Source organism: Argentina silus, assembly GCF_951799395.1.
Source record: "Argentina silus genome assembly, chromosome: X".
Taxonomy (NCBI): domain Eukaryota; kingdom Metazoa; phylum Chordata; class Actinopteri; order Argentiniformes; family Argentinidae; genus Argentina; species Argentina silus.
In genome coordinates, this window is record NC_139653.1 from 20,487,359 (window position 1) to 20,502,646 (window position 15,288).

The following is a 15,288-nucleotide window of genomic DNA, read 5'->3' on the forward strand; positions in this document are numbered from 1 at the left end:
ACTTGTGACCATTACTACTACTACTACCACTATTAATTCCATCAACCTGCCTCCCTCTGTCAGTGTGGCTGTATCCAGATCTAAAGACGTGCCTCCATTTGGGCCTCCCATTCCCAAGGCTGTGACCTTCCCCAAGTCAGCTGTGTTCAGGGACTTCCTCCTGGCCAAGGTCATTAATGGAGAGAACGCTGCGCACAAGTCCGAGAAGTTCCGCGCCATGGCGACTCGCACCCGGCAGGAGTACCTGAAGGACCTGGCAGAGAACTTTGTCAGCACGGCCACCATCGATTCTGCCGTCAAGTTCAGCTTCATCACTCTGGGCGCCAAGAAGAAGGAGAAGGCCAAGCCGCGTAAGGACGCTCACCTGTTCAGCGTAGGCGCTATCACCTGGAGTGTCAGTGCACGGGACTTTGGCCAGTCTGCAGATGTAGACTGCCTGCTGGGCATCTCTAATGAGTTTATTGTGCTCATTGAGGAGGAATCCAAGAATGTGGTCTTCAACTGCTCCTGCCGGGACGTCATTGGCTGGACCTCGGGCATCATGAGCATCAAGATCTTCTATGAGCGTGGAGAGTGTATTATGCTGTCTGCCCAGGACAACTGTGGGGAGGACATCAGGGAAATGGTCCAGAGAATGGAGGTAAGATCCTCAGGGACTCATCTCTTAGCAATCACAGATGACACTTGCAGATCTATTTATTTTGGTCTGGGTATTCTAAACAGGCCATATTAAAACAAGCCAGCCAGCTTCTGCTCACCTGCTCAACTTCTGATCTAATTATTTTCTCTGAGGTACATCTGCTGTGGTTTTTGGCTCAGTCTCAGAAATGCACTCTTGCCCTGATGAATGGGGGGTAAATGACTGTAAATATGTATTAGGTGAGTAACTTGTACCTGTTCTCTGCCTGGAACCAATAAAAATCCTAGTTCCTCACCTCCTAAGAATCTGTGTCAAAGACTGTCATGCTCAATGAATTGTGAGATGTTATTATTCTTATTAGCTTTCTGTAATCTTCTTACAAAGTTTAGTCTTAAGTTAAGACTACATCTGATCACATGAGCTGTGGAGACATTTGACCGAATGGAAAATTATACTATATATACAGTGATCTTATAGCATGTTCATCTCCTGGGCTTTGTAAGGAAGATCTGCAGGCTATCCCACTCCACAGGTTAGCCCTGGTGTCTAGCAAGACAGGCACCAAGCAATATATCTAATACAATGCCGTAATGGCTGTCTCATTATTATTTTATTTAAAGTTTGTCAGAGGCTATCCAACTTGTATATTCTGTATGAAATGCGTCCTACTCTTCCCTATTCTCAGAGAAAAATAGATATTTTCACTTTTGGCAGATGTTGGAGGTTGTGGTCTCCCTGTGGTAGAAGAGGATACACTACAAATGTTACCCTAGGAGTAATGTGTAGTATGGACCACAAAGCCTGTTATTTTATTGTCATTATGTCAACAGAACTGTTCACCCCAGTGTATGGGTGGAAGTCTTCCCCCTGTATATCCTGTTCCAAGTTCTCCTGTCATGGCCTTACCTTGTGCTTCCTCTTGTTCTACCTTTTTCCATTCTTTCCTATCTTTCTTTACCTCTAGATTACCTCTAGATCCCATCTTATATTCAGTATGATCAGTGCTGTTTCATGCCAGCTCAAAGCCCAGCATACTGCCTTCCTGGCCTCATTTTCCTTCTCAGGATATCTCTGAGTCAGCTGGGCTACTGCAAGTCAGCTAGGGACATCAGTGTGCCACCTGAGATTGTGTGAGAGAGTCAGGTGTAATCTGTGAAGCCTGTCCAGGATTACTACCCCGCACTGTTGAGATGTCTTTGGCTCACACACCAAATCACAGAGGTTAGGAGATTTTGGCTGAGTCAGCCGCTTAACAGATGTTCTTCTATTACCATAAACCGTTAGGAATCATTATAGCGTTTTCAACAGAAAAGAGGCCAATGTCACCCACTAGGGCAGGCGATTGATTTGATGGAGTGCAAGATTAGCAGGTAAAGGAGGAAGCAGCTTAAACAGAACAGCGCATGATGCTCCAACCCAGTTTTGAAAGGAAGGAGAGGCAATTTTTTTTCGGTCCACCTAATAATAGACACTAGACAGCTGATGCTGCTAGACTACAGCCCTGGACTCAGAGCAATTGAGTCCTTGCCGCAATAACGCTGTACAACTCCTCCTCAGGCTGGCTCGATCGGGGTGATCAGAGTCAGGCTGGGGGATGTTAAATCATACTGGACTGTTCTTACTGTATATAATGTTTCAGATGTCTATTTTATTTTATTATTCTATTGTCACTTTGTTTTGTTGTTGTTCTTTGTGATGTGAGCTCCTGTAACGCCTTAATTTCCCCTCTGGGATCAATAAAGTACCTATCTATCTATTTATCTATCAAACTGAATACTTCTGTCTTTATCATATTAAGAGCAGCTCTCCAGTTAGCCCAAATCCTATTATTCCCATCCTCTTCCTCTGCCTCTTCTTCATGACTTGTGTGGCCCCATGTCTCACTGTATTATGAGACTCAGAAGTTGGGTAGGCTCTTGTGGCTTCAGTGAATAACATGCAAACCACTTGGCTCTCCAAACCAGGCTACACTTAAACACCATACTATCCATATTACCATACCATCCACTCCTAATGTTTGCTTACATGTTTGTTTTCCTGTCTGTAGTTTCCATCATTTGTTTATTTGACCTCTATTCAGGCAGCCTTCTGCATCCTTGAAGCAACATTGAGGCAACAGCCAAAAGATCAAATCCTGAGCCGAGTCTGTCCATATTCCTCCCTCCCTCCCTCCCTCCCTCCCTCTTTGCTGAGAAATGTCACCCACTGCAGTCAGCAGGCTGAGAGTATCCTACCCACCTCTGATGGGGGTGAGGGGTGGGCTTCCTGGGCAGCAACCAGAGTCTACACCCAGCATTCAGAAGGACAGAACAGGATATATTAGCATTTATGATGAGCCAGGGAATATAACTCTCTCATTAGCAATGGTAATCTCCTTTCACATTTAATGTCCTCTCGCCCATCACATTTGTGAGGCAAATTAGACGTGTAGTTGAACAGCAATAAAGTTTGTGAGGCATCGCTGGTTGCCATAAATGACCGGGTGTCTGCTATTCCCCTGTGTCCTACATAAGGACAATGTGCAGCAGAGGTGGACACTGGACAGCCTGATGGCCTGATGCAGCGATCAGTGGACTCCATCCATGTTGTGTTTTCCTGTGTGTTCCACGGCTTTCATAGCATCATGTTTTATCATCGAGGATTGACAGGCTGCCGGGGATGTGATGTAATGTGAAGCCGCACAAACAGGGAGAACAGATTGCCTCCTAAAACACAGAGAGTTCCAATGTGGGGAAAGACATAAAAGCCTTGTGATAATGCAGTCCTCCCTCTGGTGTTGTTGCTGTGAGTAGGCGTGTGTGGACATTTATGGGACTGTGTGTGTGTGTAGTGCACAGTGTAGCCCATAGTATGTCTGTATTTCATACAAATGCTCGCCTTGTCTCAATCTGCAATGATATTCTCTGTGAATTGATTAGACCGTATTTTATACGGTTCTGGATGAATATGCTTTTGAAAGAAAACTTTGACTGAATAACGCAATAAAAATGCTCTCTTGTTGCATTGCGCATCTCATTCCCACATCTCTGTGGGAATAATTGTCCCCTTTTTAGCATATCAAATAGTTATAATGTGTATGCAGAAGGCTCCCTCACATCAAATGTCTCTGTCCTAGATATGCCTTATTTAAGGTGGTACCACTCCAAAGGGATTTACAAACACACAAAATATGCAGGGGAGTAGGGTTAGTAACCTGACCTCCACTACAGAAGAGTGTGTTACTGTGTTAAGAGGGATGATGAGTCTTGCTTTGTTTATTTGTGAGCTTAGATTTACTCAGGGCAAGGTCAGCTGAATTTCTGTAGCAGCTACTGCATTCTCCTCAGACCTGTCACAGAAGTTGGAGGCTTAGAGGATGTTTTAGTGCAGGTAAGTAAAATTAGGGTATTTTGTTCGGTCAGCTTGAAAGGTTTTAGGTTTTGCTGGAATTTGGGAGCTCAGTTGGTCTGAGAGAGCACCCTCCTCACCCTGTGAGAACATATTTTAGCCAGCAGCTCCCACAGGGGCTTATATGCTGGACAACATAAAGCGATCTCTATTAATTTGATGGGTTTATAGCCCTCAAATCCTTCATGTGAGATAATGAGTGTCCTGCCAGATTTAGCCACAACATATCCAGGCCACAATAATGAGAATGAAAGCACATTAATCTACTGGATGGATGAATGGAATGAAGCACCCCAAACAAGGCATTTAGAAAGCTGTTGTTTAGGATTGATGAATTTATTTAAAATGCTTTGTTGAAGGACAGTTTAGTTTATCATACTGTATATACAGTATTGCTTTGGTCCCTGTAACATTGAATGGGTTCCCTATAATCCAGACCAGTTTTTCCTTTCCCTGGTCCCGAGAGCTTGATTGTCTTAAATTTCACCTAGCCCTTGATGCACTACCCAGAGTAATTGTTTGGATTGTAGGTCATCTCATCTGATAGCTTCTGGTCAGTCTATCTTGGACTGGTAAACATACAGTAACAACAGATCTGTTCCTGGGGTCAGAACTGGCTAGAAGCTCTTTGTTTTGTCCACCACTGTTCAAACAGCTTAGTTTAAAGGTGAAGCATGTAGTTCTGTGCGCTGCTGCCCTCCCTGCCCACATGGACAATTTGGAAATGTACATACAGTATTCTTAGGCAATGTAAAATATCTATGTTAAGGCCAATGCTCAACCTCAACACCAGATTTTAGAAAACGCTTTGTTTGGACCAAACACTGCTCTTCACTGAATGTTCTTCCTTTAATGTTGCATTTCTAGTACGGAATCAAATAAAGCGATATTCTCTAATTGCTGGCTTCTCTGGATGTAGGGGCCCATGTAAACCAGTATGTCCACAGTTTTTCATCGTCCATTTCTGCTCTGCTGAACAGCCTCACAGAGGCTCAGCCCATTTGACTAAAGGGTTTATGGTGATCAGCGCTCCAGTTAATTACCAACCTGCCAGATTCCCACGCCACCATGTTCACATCCCTCTGAGATCAGTAGCCTTTGCTTGGTTCAGGAAACAGGCCTATAATCCAGGTGTGAGCTCTCGTGGAGTATGGTGTCTTCTCTGGTCCAGTGTGGTGATGACAGGCATTGGTGAGGGCTTATATGTTACACTAACCAAGCTGCTGCTGTAGAGGTGGTCACCCTGGGATGACCCGCTACTAATCTGGTGGCTGATTAAAGCAGATTGGATGGAGTGTGAGTTTTTGCCTCTGACCGTGTCAAAGGGCGTATTGTGGCTGGTAAAGTGCTCACAGTGAATGAGGAACATTGATTTATGCGCCTCTCTTATAACACTTATTTTTGAATTAAGATGGCTTTGGTTGATACTAATCTGGGCTGTCAGTGTCTTTGTGCCTTAATCTTAATTCCCCATACTGTACACACACTATATGATACATGAAATCCTTAGGTGAGAGTGTCCTCAGAGAAGGAGGAAGTAGACTAAGTGTGCAATTTAAGGTTTGGATTTAGAGCATTCTTTATCCTTAATACCCCCTATCCCCTCTCACCTCCTGTCACTATATACCTCTTAGGCTAAATATGTTATCTCTGTGATGCCTCCTCACATTTACTTCTATATGGATTAGCAAAACAAATACATTAATGTAGCCCACTTTGGTTATATGTGGAATCGGCCAAGGAAGTGAAGGTTTTCCATGCTCTCCTCTCTCTGTTGTATGTGTGCGTGCATGGTGTGCATGCATGGTGTGTGTGTGTGTGTGTGTGTGTGTGTGTGTGTGTGTGTGTGTGTGTGTGTGTGTGTGTGTCGTTAATTAATACGAACAGGGAAACTTTCTTGACTATATTTTGTCTTAACCTAGTCTAAGGACACTCAAATTACTCCACAGCACCCATACTATCTCTCTTTTGGTTTCTCTCTCTCTTGCTCTCTGTATCTCTATCTCTTGCGCTCTCTTTGTCTCTCTCTCACACTCTGTCTGTCCCTTTGTCTCTCTCTCCAGATTGTCACCAGAGGTTGTGAGACGTCAGTGATCACCCTGCGTAGGAACGGCCTGGGCCAACTTGGTTTCCATGTGAACTTCGAGGGCATTGTGGCCGATGTGGAGCCCTTTGGTTTTGCTTGGAAGGCGGGGCTAAGGCAGGGAAGCAGGCTGGTGGAGATCTGTAAGGTGGCTGTGGCCACTCTCACCCACGAGCAGATGATCGATCTGCTGCGCACCTCTATCACCGTCAAGGTGGTCATCATCCAGCCTCATGAGGACGGCGCCCCCCGCAGGTAACTACTGGCTCCTCACATGCCTTACATGCCTGGCTTGAATTATCAAACTTTAACAGTCTAGCAAGTCATAACACATAGAAGAGATGACAGGTGGACAATGAAATAAGGGACATGGAAAGGCATTGAAAGTGAAGTGATTGCACTTCAGACAGTGCCGAGATCAATGTTACTCAAGTTTTTCACTTAGACATCCATAATCTGGACTTGATGCCTCTGAACTGTATACATTGTTGAGAAGAGGGCACTCTCTGCAAAGCCATTAGAGATAACATAACATTAACATAACAGAAGACTTCTCTTTCTTCTCTGTCCCTCAGTTGCTTATAGAACTGTGTTAGATTTGCTCCTCTTTAGGATTTGTAGTTAGTGATTAACATATAAAAACACTTACATCCAAACTATATCAATGCCGTCACAGCACTGCTACGTTAAGCCGCAGTTTAACAACTCACGGTGATCTGAGACATTTTAGACCGCATGCAAAAGCAGCACATCTGCAAAAGCGAGGCTAACTTGAAGCAGTGTAGTTTTATGATTCAAGTCTGTTTTCCTTGGCATGGTTGAGATCTAGGCTATTTGGTCATCAGCTCAACGTCTGTGGCGGCATATCTCGTCTCGCTCTTGGTGCAGCATCCTGAACATGGTGTTAACGGAACTATGACTGTACACTCGTTTCAGTGTTGGTGTAGTTTCGGTGTTAGACTCAGGCTTTTTGTTTCTGTCTGCCAGGTCAGTGGTAGGAGTCTGGAGATAAAATATATACTATATAAAACATATATTACTACATATAAAGTAGTAGCTGTACAGTAGTAGCTGAAAATACCCACGTGATTTCCCAGGAGAGGAAAATCTCAATGCCTTGTCTCAGTGTTGTAAGGTAGCAGAGAGTGAGAGGAAGTTCTGGTTGAGCTGTGGAGAACAGAAGACATGGCAGCGTTCCTCACTAATGATAATGAGGAGAGCTTCTTGATTAATGGCTGAGCAGTTTCTGTCACTGTCTGACAGCTCTTGCAGACAGATTGCTTTTTTTCTAAAGACTTGCCTCATCCTCGTTTCAGCAATTAGGACTGGAGTGTTTGGCCTCTTAGGTACGCTCACGCTTGGTGAGACAATGTCACTCCTTTAACTGAAAGATTATTTCACATTGGCCACTGTGATGGCTAGAGATGGAAGTTAGCATAAAATGAACACTTCCAAAGCACATCTGGCTGTTTTGTCTGTGAAACCAGACAATCCTGTGAAAGCTTGTTCATTTCTCTTTCATGCTCAGATGTTCAATGTCTTTGTTTTTCTTTTGTTTCAGGCGGACAAATTTGTGTAGTAGCCAATTTAGAACAGCTACACACACACAGAATATGTTTTCACAATTTCTCACTGTATCAAAGTTGAAATCTGAAATGTTTCTTTCTGTCAAGCATTCTGAATGAGGAAGCTGCTGAAATGTATTGTGTATGTATTCTGTCAGCAACAGCAAAGTAGGGGATCAATCCATGGATCTGTGTTTTACATTTGCATTGTGGTCTGGCACTGGCGGACGGACATATTTTGTTCCCACAGATGGTCAGACGACATGCCTAGTCTGTGAATCCAACACAACTGCCTCTCTGCCAGAACCGAGCAATAATCCTCTTACAACGATCTGTGATGATACGTGATGATACAATCTTAATCCGAGTTCACAGAAGCAGAAAGCAGTCAAAACAAACAACTTCCAAAACTCAATCTGTGGTGACAAATGTGTCCGGCTCTCTCTATCTGTGATTACCGAATGCAGGATTCAGTGACAGAAGCTTTTGGCATGGCCCATATGTGGAGCATCTGTCTATGTTTACATGACACCACTCGAACTGGACTAAGCAGTTTTGGTGGCCATTGAAAGACACTTACCGAAATATGGGCCACACCACACACCATTACACACAAAAAGCACACATTAAGTCATTTTATATGGTAGTAATGGGCTGTATAATGTTCATAATGGGCTGAGCTTGAACCATCTTTGATGCTTGCCAACAGATGTGTTCGGGCAGTTTAATGGAGTTATTTGCCATGCAGGATTGCCTAATTCAGTAGGAGTAAAAGGGATATAGGGGGACATATTTCCCAGCACCCACATCTCAGAGCAACACTAGAATTACTGACCACAATGGGAAAAGGTCTAATCCTGCCACTATGGATTTTCTCCCATTGTTCTTCTATTAAATTGAGAAGTGAAAGGTCATATGAAGAATCTTGAGGGCCCTCAAGTATTTCAGCTACCTGCTCTTTGAGTTGCAAAAGTGTTTCAGTCAACAATAAGTGCTCCAGTTTCTCCACTGTTATCTCAAGGGAAAGGAATTTAGCAGGGGGCTGGCCCCTGAAAGTCCCTCATGGTCAAAGAGATGAGAGGCCAGTTGAACAACAATGGACAAGCTCTCTGTGACCTCCAGACAATGACCCTGGCTCTAAAGCGCCACCATGATGACACGCCTTCATGGAGGACTGTTTTGAGAAGCATATTTGAGGGAGAAGAGGGGGCATGTTTAACTGTGCTTTTACAGTTACAAGTTGATTTTCAATTATTATGTCTGCCCCTGAATGTCTAGTGTTCATTTTAAGCGGTATCTGTAAAAGTATTTTGCTTTAACCATAATTGCAGAAATTCTGGGAAGAGTAAGACCCCTTACTGGACATTTTGCTATTTCTACATATATCCTTTCTGTAGCTGTTTATTTATGTAGGTCCTAAAGTTGTTCATGACTTTTTAAGGTTTTGCTCTGTTCCGTCTCAAGAAAAATGAGATATGGTTCTAATATTATTAGCCTAACCTAGAAATGTATTTATTTACACTGGAAGCAGGATATGGTCCTAGCCCTGTGCAATGTGAGACGTTTTCCCTCATCACTCTGTGGAGAGCTTTAAACAAATGTAACATTCTACCCATTGATCAAACTAACAGAGAAAAAAGAACAACATTCAGAAACCATTTGAATTCTGAATAGATCCCTACTGTCATTTATATCTAAAATAGATAAGTATTTATGTTCTGTATTTTATATTGTGAGAAGGTATAAGTATATTATTTTGCGTTTGTGTGAATGTGAGTGTGCACACTTTTTTGTGACATATTGAGATAGGCAGTTGTGACCCTTTGTCTGCAATGGTGTCAGCCTTCTCATCATCCTTGATTTTCATCTTTCAAGACTCTGAGCTACGGCTCTCACGCCAACAACACCTTGTGAAAGAGTGCAGCCAATAACACCTAACATCTCAAAGAGAGAACCATACCCCACATATTGTTACTGTGTGGTTACTGTCTGGTCTCTAAACTGACCATTACAAGCTTAAAAGAAAACAGCAGTTATGGGGAATTCCAACTTACATCTACACAATTTTCACCTCACCTCATTAAACACACTTGTGGACTGCAATCTTTCGAAGGTTGATGGAGGTCCTAACCACTCGGCCCCTGTAGTGTGAAAAGAGGTCTGGCTGTTGGAAAGAATAAACATGTCCCTCCTTCTCTGGCCTTGTCACTATAGAGTAAGCTCTCCAACGTGTCTAAGGTCCTGTCACACAGCTCTGTTGTGGCTCTCTGATGAACCATTCACAATGTTCCAGCTCTAGCTGTCTGTGCTAAAGTTTGGGATAACATAATAACTCAGTCAGTAATAGATAAGAAACTCCTATGTCCATTTGACCTCACTGTATTTGTCCCATCAAATTGTCTTTGCTGTCAATGGCTGAGCCATCTTCAGATGAGTTACCAAAAAGATTCAGGTGCCAAATTGGAAATTGTATATTCACAATATGATTGTGTAACTAGGCTATCATATGTAAGCCTTCATTTTTAACCTTGGCAGAGCATACCGGAAACCAACACCTTGTGAACCCTTACTGGACCTTGCCCTCCTCTCCAAATGCTGCTCCACAGCAGGCTGACTGGGTGGGTCTGAAGGCTCCTGGGACTACCGTTAATCCCTGAGTTCACCAGCAAGTGGCTCAGTTTAACTGCTGACCAAACACCTGCTTCCTCTTGGTGATCCATGTGTTATACACAGGGAGTCTGTGTGGTCATATACATTAGAAATATAACACTCCTTCCATACTGTACAATGCGTGCACATTTGCTAAATATTTCCACTTAATTGGAAGAATGTTTGAATTATTGACAAAATGTACCATGCAAGCCTTTTGGGGGCGAATTAAAAAAAATGTATAATGTTCATTACTTTTTCACCTTTTAGAGTGTATGTTACTTGTCCTAACTCGGCACTGGGTTTTTAGCAAGAGGGTGGACGTAGAATTTGATGCTAATGGAATGCAGACAGATCTGCTGTGTGCACAGAGGGTGGGCCCCTCCAGAGATCTCTCACTGTTGTGGGCAACTTGATTTTGGTGATATCAACATTATATAATGATAATTAGTGAACTTTCTATAGGCCTATTATGAGAAATTACAGAGCTCAGGAGGTGACATGGACTGGATTTTTTGTCTGTTGATGCATGCACCAGTGCCATACATACAGTATTTATGTGAACTAGCTTCTCAAATTTACAGAACATACCATAGACAGACTGACGATGAACCTGACCTTGACATGGACCAGATGTGAGAAGGGTGGTATTTAGTGCCTAGTGCCCACCCCTGGCATTCCTGTTGGACACGGCTGTAAACAGTAAATCCACCAATGGCTCCTTGTGATGAAAGGGTCTTTCTGACATGGATTAAAAGGCCCCGTCCACCACAGCCTTTGCAATCAGGAGGCCGAGCCCACTCAGGCTCTGTTGTATACACACATCGCCACAGCAGTGTATACAAAGGGCTACGGATCAGAGTGTGTCCTGGAAAATGGACTTAGGGGTGGGAGGTGGGGAGGGCAGTATAATCATTGAGGTTACAGTTGAGATGGTTTTGGAGAGCTAGCAGAACACCCAGGCTGTTTAACTACCTCCACCCCCCACCCCCACCCCCTACCCCCCATCTTAAACATACACACAACCCCTTACCCCAACCCAAAGTCTAATGTTGCATGAAATGGCATCACAGGCTCTGTCCTGGTCAGGGATTCTCAGTGTTGTAAACAGTAAAGGGGAGGCCATGCAGAAGGGAAATGTCTCTGAACAGCTTTTCAAGAACAGTGGTTAGCTCAGATTTTAGGCTCAACTGAGGCAGTGAATGTGTTTTTGTTGCAAGCACCTCTGCGGCAAGCAAAACATTGTGTGTGTGTGTGTGTGTGTGTGTGTGTGTGTGTGTGTGTGTGTGTGTGTGTGTGTGTGTGTGTGAGCATGTGTGTGTGTGTGTGTGTGTGTGAGCGTGTGACCGAGCACCTGGGTATTTGTCTGCATGTGCCGGGTGAATATCTTTGAAGATCGTGTGTGCTCTGCTGTTGTCTTGGTAACACAAATATAGGGTCTTCTATGTGCTCTCTAGCTTCTCATCTACAAGGTCAGCAATATCCAGGGGTCCAGGGATGCAAGCAGCCCAATTAATACAGATTTTGCTGATGGAAAGATCACCTACACATACTGTATGCATTACTGTTCTTCCTTTTTGTGCTTTGTCTTTTTATGCTAATCACTGTCCAGTGAGACCCACCCTCTCCTCACACAAGCAGTAGCTTCAGATATGGAACAAAAGCTGTCTGCTTTTTCGCCCTATTGTAGGTGCATTGCTGACCTCCGGGCTCCCCTCTCCCTTCCTCCCTCCCTCCCCCTCTCTCCCAGGGGCTGCTCGGAGCTCTACCGCATCCCCATGGTGGAATATAAGCTGGACAGCGAGGGCACACCATGTGAGTACAAGACGCCCTTCAGGAGGAACACCACCTGGCACCGTGTGCCCACACCGGCTGGCCAGCCCTTGCCCCGGGGCTCGCCCACCCAGGGCCCCGACCGCCTGCAGTGCCAGCAGATCCTCCAGCACACCCAGGCAGCTATCCCACGGAGCACCTCTTTTGACAGGAAGCTGCCAGACGGATCCAGGTACTGCACCAATGCACACCCACATGTCCACCTCTCTCAATCAGCCCCTCATCCTCTCCCTCGCCCCTCTGTTCTCTTTTTTCATGTCAAATCCATTTGTATTCTAAGACATCATTTAAACATGAAACCCACTGTCTTAGGTGTGAGGCTCCAAAATGGACTGGTTTTAGTTATTTAATGAAGTCCTTATTTCAGCAAAATAGGGCAAACCATCTGAATGCACACACTACCTCACAAGACCTGTACAGATACAGTGCATTCGGAAAGTATTCAGACCCCTTCACTTTTTCCACATTTTGTTATGTTACAGCCTTATACTAAAATTGATTAAAAAAAATTCCCCTCATCAACCTACATACAATATCCTATAATGACAAAGCAAAAACAGGTTTTTAGAAATGTTTGCTAATTTATTAAAAATAAAAAACTGATATCACATTTCCATAAGTATTCAGACCATTTGCTATGACACTCAAAATTGAGCTCAGGTGCATCCTGTTTCCATTGATCATCCTTGAGTTTCTACAACTTGATTGGAGTCCACCTGTGGTAAATTCAATTGATTGGACATGATTTGGAATGGCACACACCTGTCTATATGAGGTCCCACAGTTGACAGTGCATGTCAGAGCAAAAACCAGGCCATGAGGTTGAAGGAATTGTCCGTAGACCTCAGAGACAGGATTGTGTCGAGGAACAGATCTGGAGAAGGGTACAAAAAAATGTCTATAGTATTTAAGGTCCCCAAGAACACAATAACCTCCATCATTATTCAATGGAAGAACTTTGGAACTACCAAAACTATTCCTAGAGCTGGCTGCCCAGCCAAACTGAGCAATAGGGGGAGAAGAGCCATCGTCAGGGAGGTGACCAAGAACCCAATGGTCACTCTGACAGAGCTCCAGAGTTCCTCTGTGGAGATGGGAGAACCTTCCAGAAGGACAACCATCTCTGCAGCACTCCACCAATCAGGCCTTCATGGTAGAGTGGCCAGATGGAAGCCACTCCTCCAAAGGACTCTCAGATCATAAGAAACAAGATTCTCTGGTATGATGAAACCAAGATTGAACTCTTTGGCCTGAATGCCAAGCATCACGTCTGGAGGAAACCAGGCACCGCTCATCACCTGGCCAATACCATCCCTACGGTGAAGCATGGTGGTGGCAGGAGGTCATGCTGTGGGGATGTTTTTCAGTGGCAGGGACTGGGAAACTAGTCAGGATCGAGGGAAAGATGAACGGAGCAAAGTACAGAGAGATCCTTGATGAAAACCTGCTCCAGAGTGCTCAGGACCGAAGGTTCACCTTCCAACAGGACACCGACCCTAAGCACACAGCCAAGACAACGCAGGAGTAGCTTCGGAACAAGTCTCTGAATGTCCTTGAGTGGCCCAGCTAGAGCCCGGACTTGAACCCGATCGAACATCTCTGGAGAGACCTGAAAATAGCTGTGCACTGATGCTCCCCATCCAACCTGACAGAGCTTGAGAGCATCTGCAGAGAAGAATGGGAGAAACTCCCCAAATACAGGTGTGCCAAGCTTGTAGCGTCATACCCAAGAAGACTTGAGGCTGTAAATGCTGCCAAAGGTGCTTCAACAAAGTATTGAGTAAAGGGTCTGAATACTTATGTAAATGTGATATTTCAGTTTTTTTATTTTTAATAAATTAGCAAACATTTCTAAAAACCTTTTTTGGCTCTGTCATTATGGGGTATGGCTCTGTCATCTGTCATTATCATCTCCCTTTTATCTCCTCTCTTTTCCCCTGTATTCACACCTCAACAGATAGAGAAGATACTCTCCAAGTTTCTTTTTTAATCCATTGCATTATGTGATATGTAAAGCAGTAATTTGTTCATCTAATGAACTTCTGCAGCTGTGATAACCTTTCCTGTGTATGATTCTAACTCCCCTCTGACGCATTCTGCGACCATACTGTGATAATGGCTGGTTTCTCTCTCTAATCAGAGTCACCAGCAGATCTCTCCCTCCCTCTCTCTTTCATGGATGAGGTGAAAAGAAACTGACATGGCTGAACTCATCTCAGCCAATTACACAACATGGAAAAAGGAGAAAGCACTTCCCCAGAGCATTATATGTATTACTCCAGAAGGAGATAGAGAAGGAGTGGGAGGAGAGAGAGTGGACATTATTGGGGGATGGACAGAGAGAGAGAGATAGAGAGAGAGGAGAAGGGGAATTATCATTCACGTTCCAACAAATTAATTTACATAAACTCCCCCAGGACTTGTGTTGTGCTGCAGCTGCCTATTGTATTGTTATTTTGTGGCTGCATGCATCAAAGAAAAAAACAATACTGTACATCTGTGTAGGTGACATGTGATTCCGACAGCTATGATGGAGCAGCGTCTCTTTCCTTTGTAGCTGACAGCACACCCAGCACCATTGAATATGACACTTTATATGTGACAGACTCAAACGATCAGCCATGCATTCTGAGAGCCAATATTATTCCAGTGCAGAGAGAAAAATGGTGTCCAATATTCCCTCTTCAAACCTTTACTTTCTGCTGAGAAAGGTAGGATAGAGAGAGATAGAGATAAAAGTAGCTGCTGCTGTTCACATTAAGGGACTGGGCCCGGGTAGGAAGAATAACACCTCTATAAGGGCGGAAATGGAGATGGCTGGCCAAAGCGTTTGGTGACGTGGTGTGCGATTGGATTACTGACAGTTTGATGTGTTTCCCAGTGAGGTCTAGGCTGGAGAAACCTGATGATGCTCACTGGGTTCAGGCCCTGTTACAGCCAGACTCATACACTGTACAGGCAATGAGAGGAGAGGAGAGGGGAAGTACAGCACATCATGGCTGGCTGGGCTTGGATAGAGTTAATGTGTAAGCTATCATGACTCTGAGGTTGCTGTCTTTTCCTCACAGTAAGCCCTGTTGTAGTGTGATAATTGACTGGCAGGTCACCAGGCAATAGGAGGTTTTTATTTG

At 44.2% G+C, this 15,288-nt stretch overlaps 1 protein-coding gene across 1 annotated transcript in view; it reads left to right on the top strand.

Moving 5' to 3' along the window:
- The window catches only part of LOC310823041 (signal-induced proliferation-associated 1-like protein 2), a gene marked incomplete at its 5' end in the record, with an annotated part of 66,847 nt that overhangs the window by 23,830 nt on the left and 27,729 nt on the right, over positions 1-15,288 (top strand). Inside the window, 3 exons of the mRNA XM_083695710.1 lie at positions 64-640; positions 6,091-6,365; positions 12,075-12,329. Coding sequence (XP_083551836.1) covers positions 64-640; positions 6,091-6,365; positions 12,075-12,329 — 1,107 coding nt within the window. The remainder of the gene's footprint in view (positions 1-63; positions 641-6,090; positions 6,366-12,074; positions 12,330-15,288) is intronic.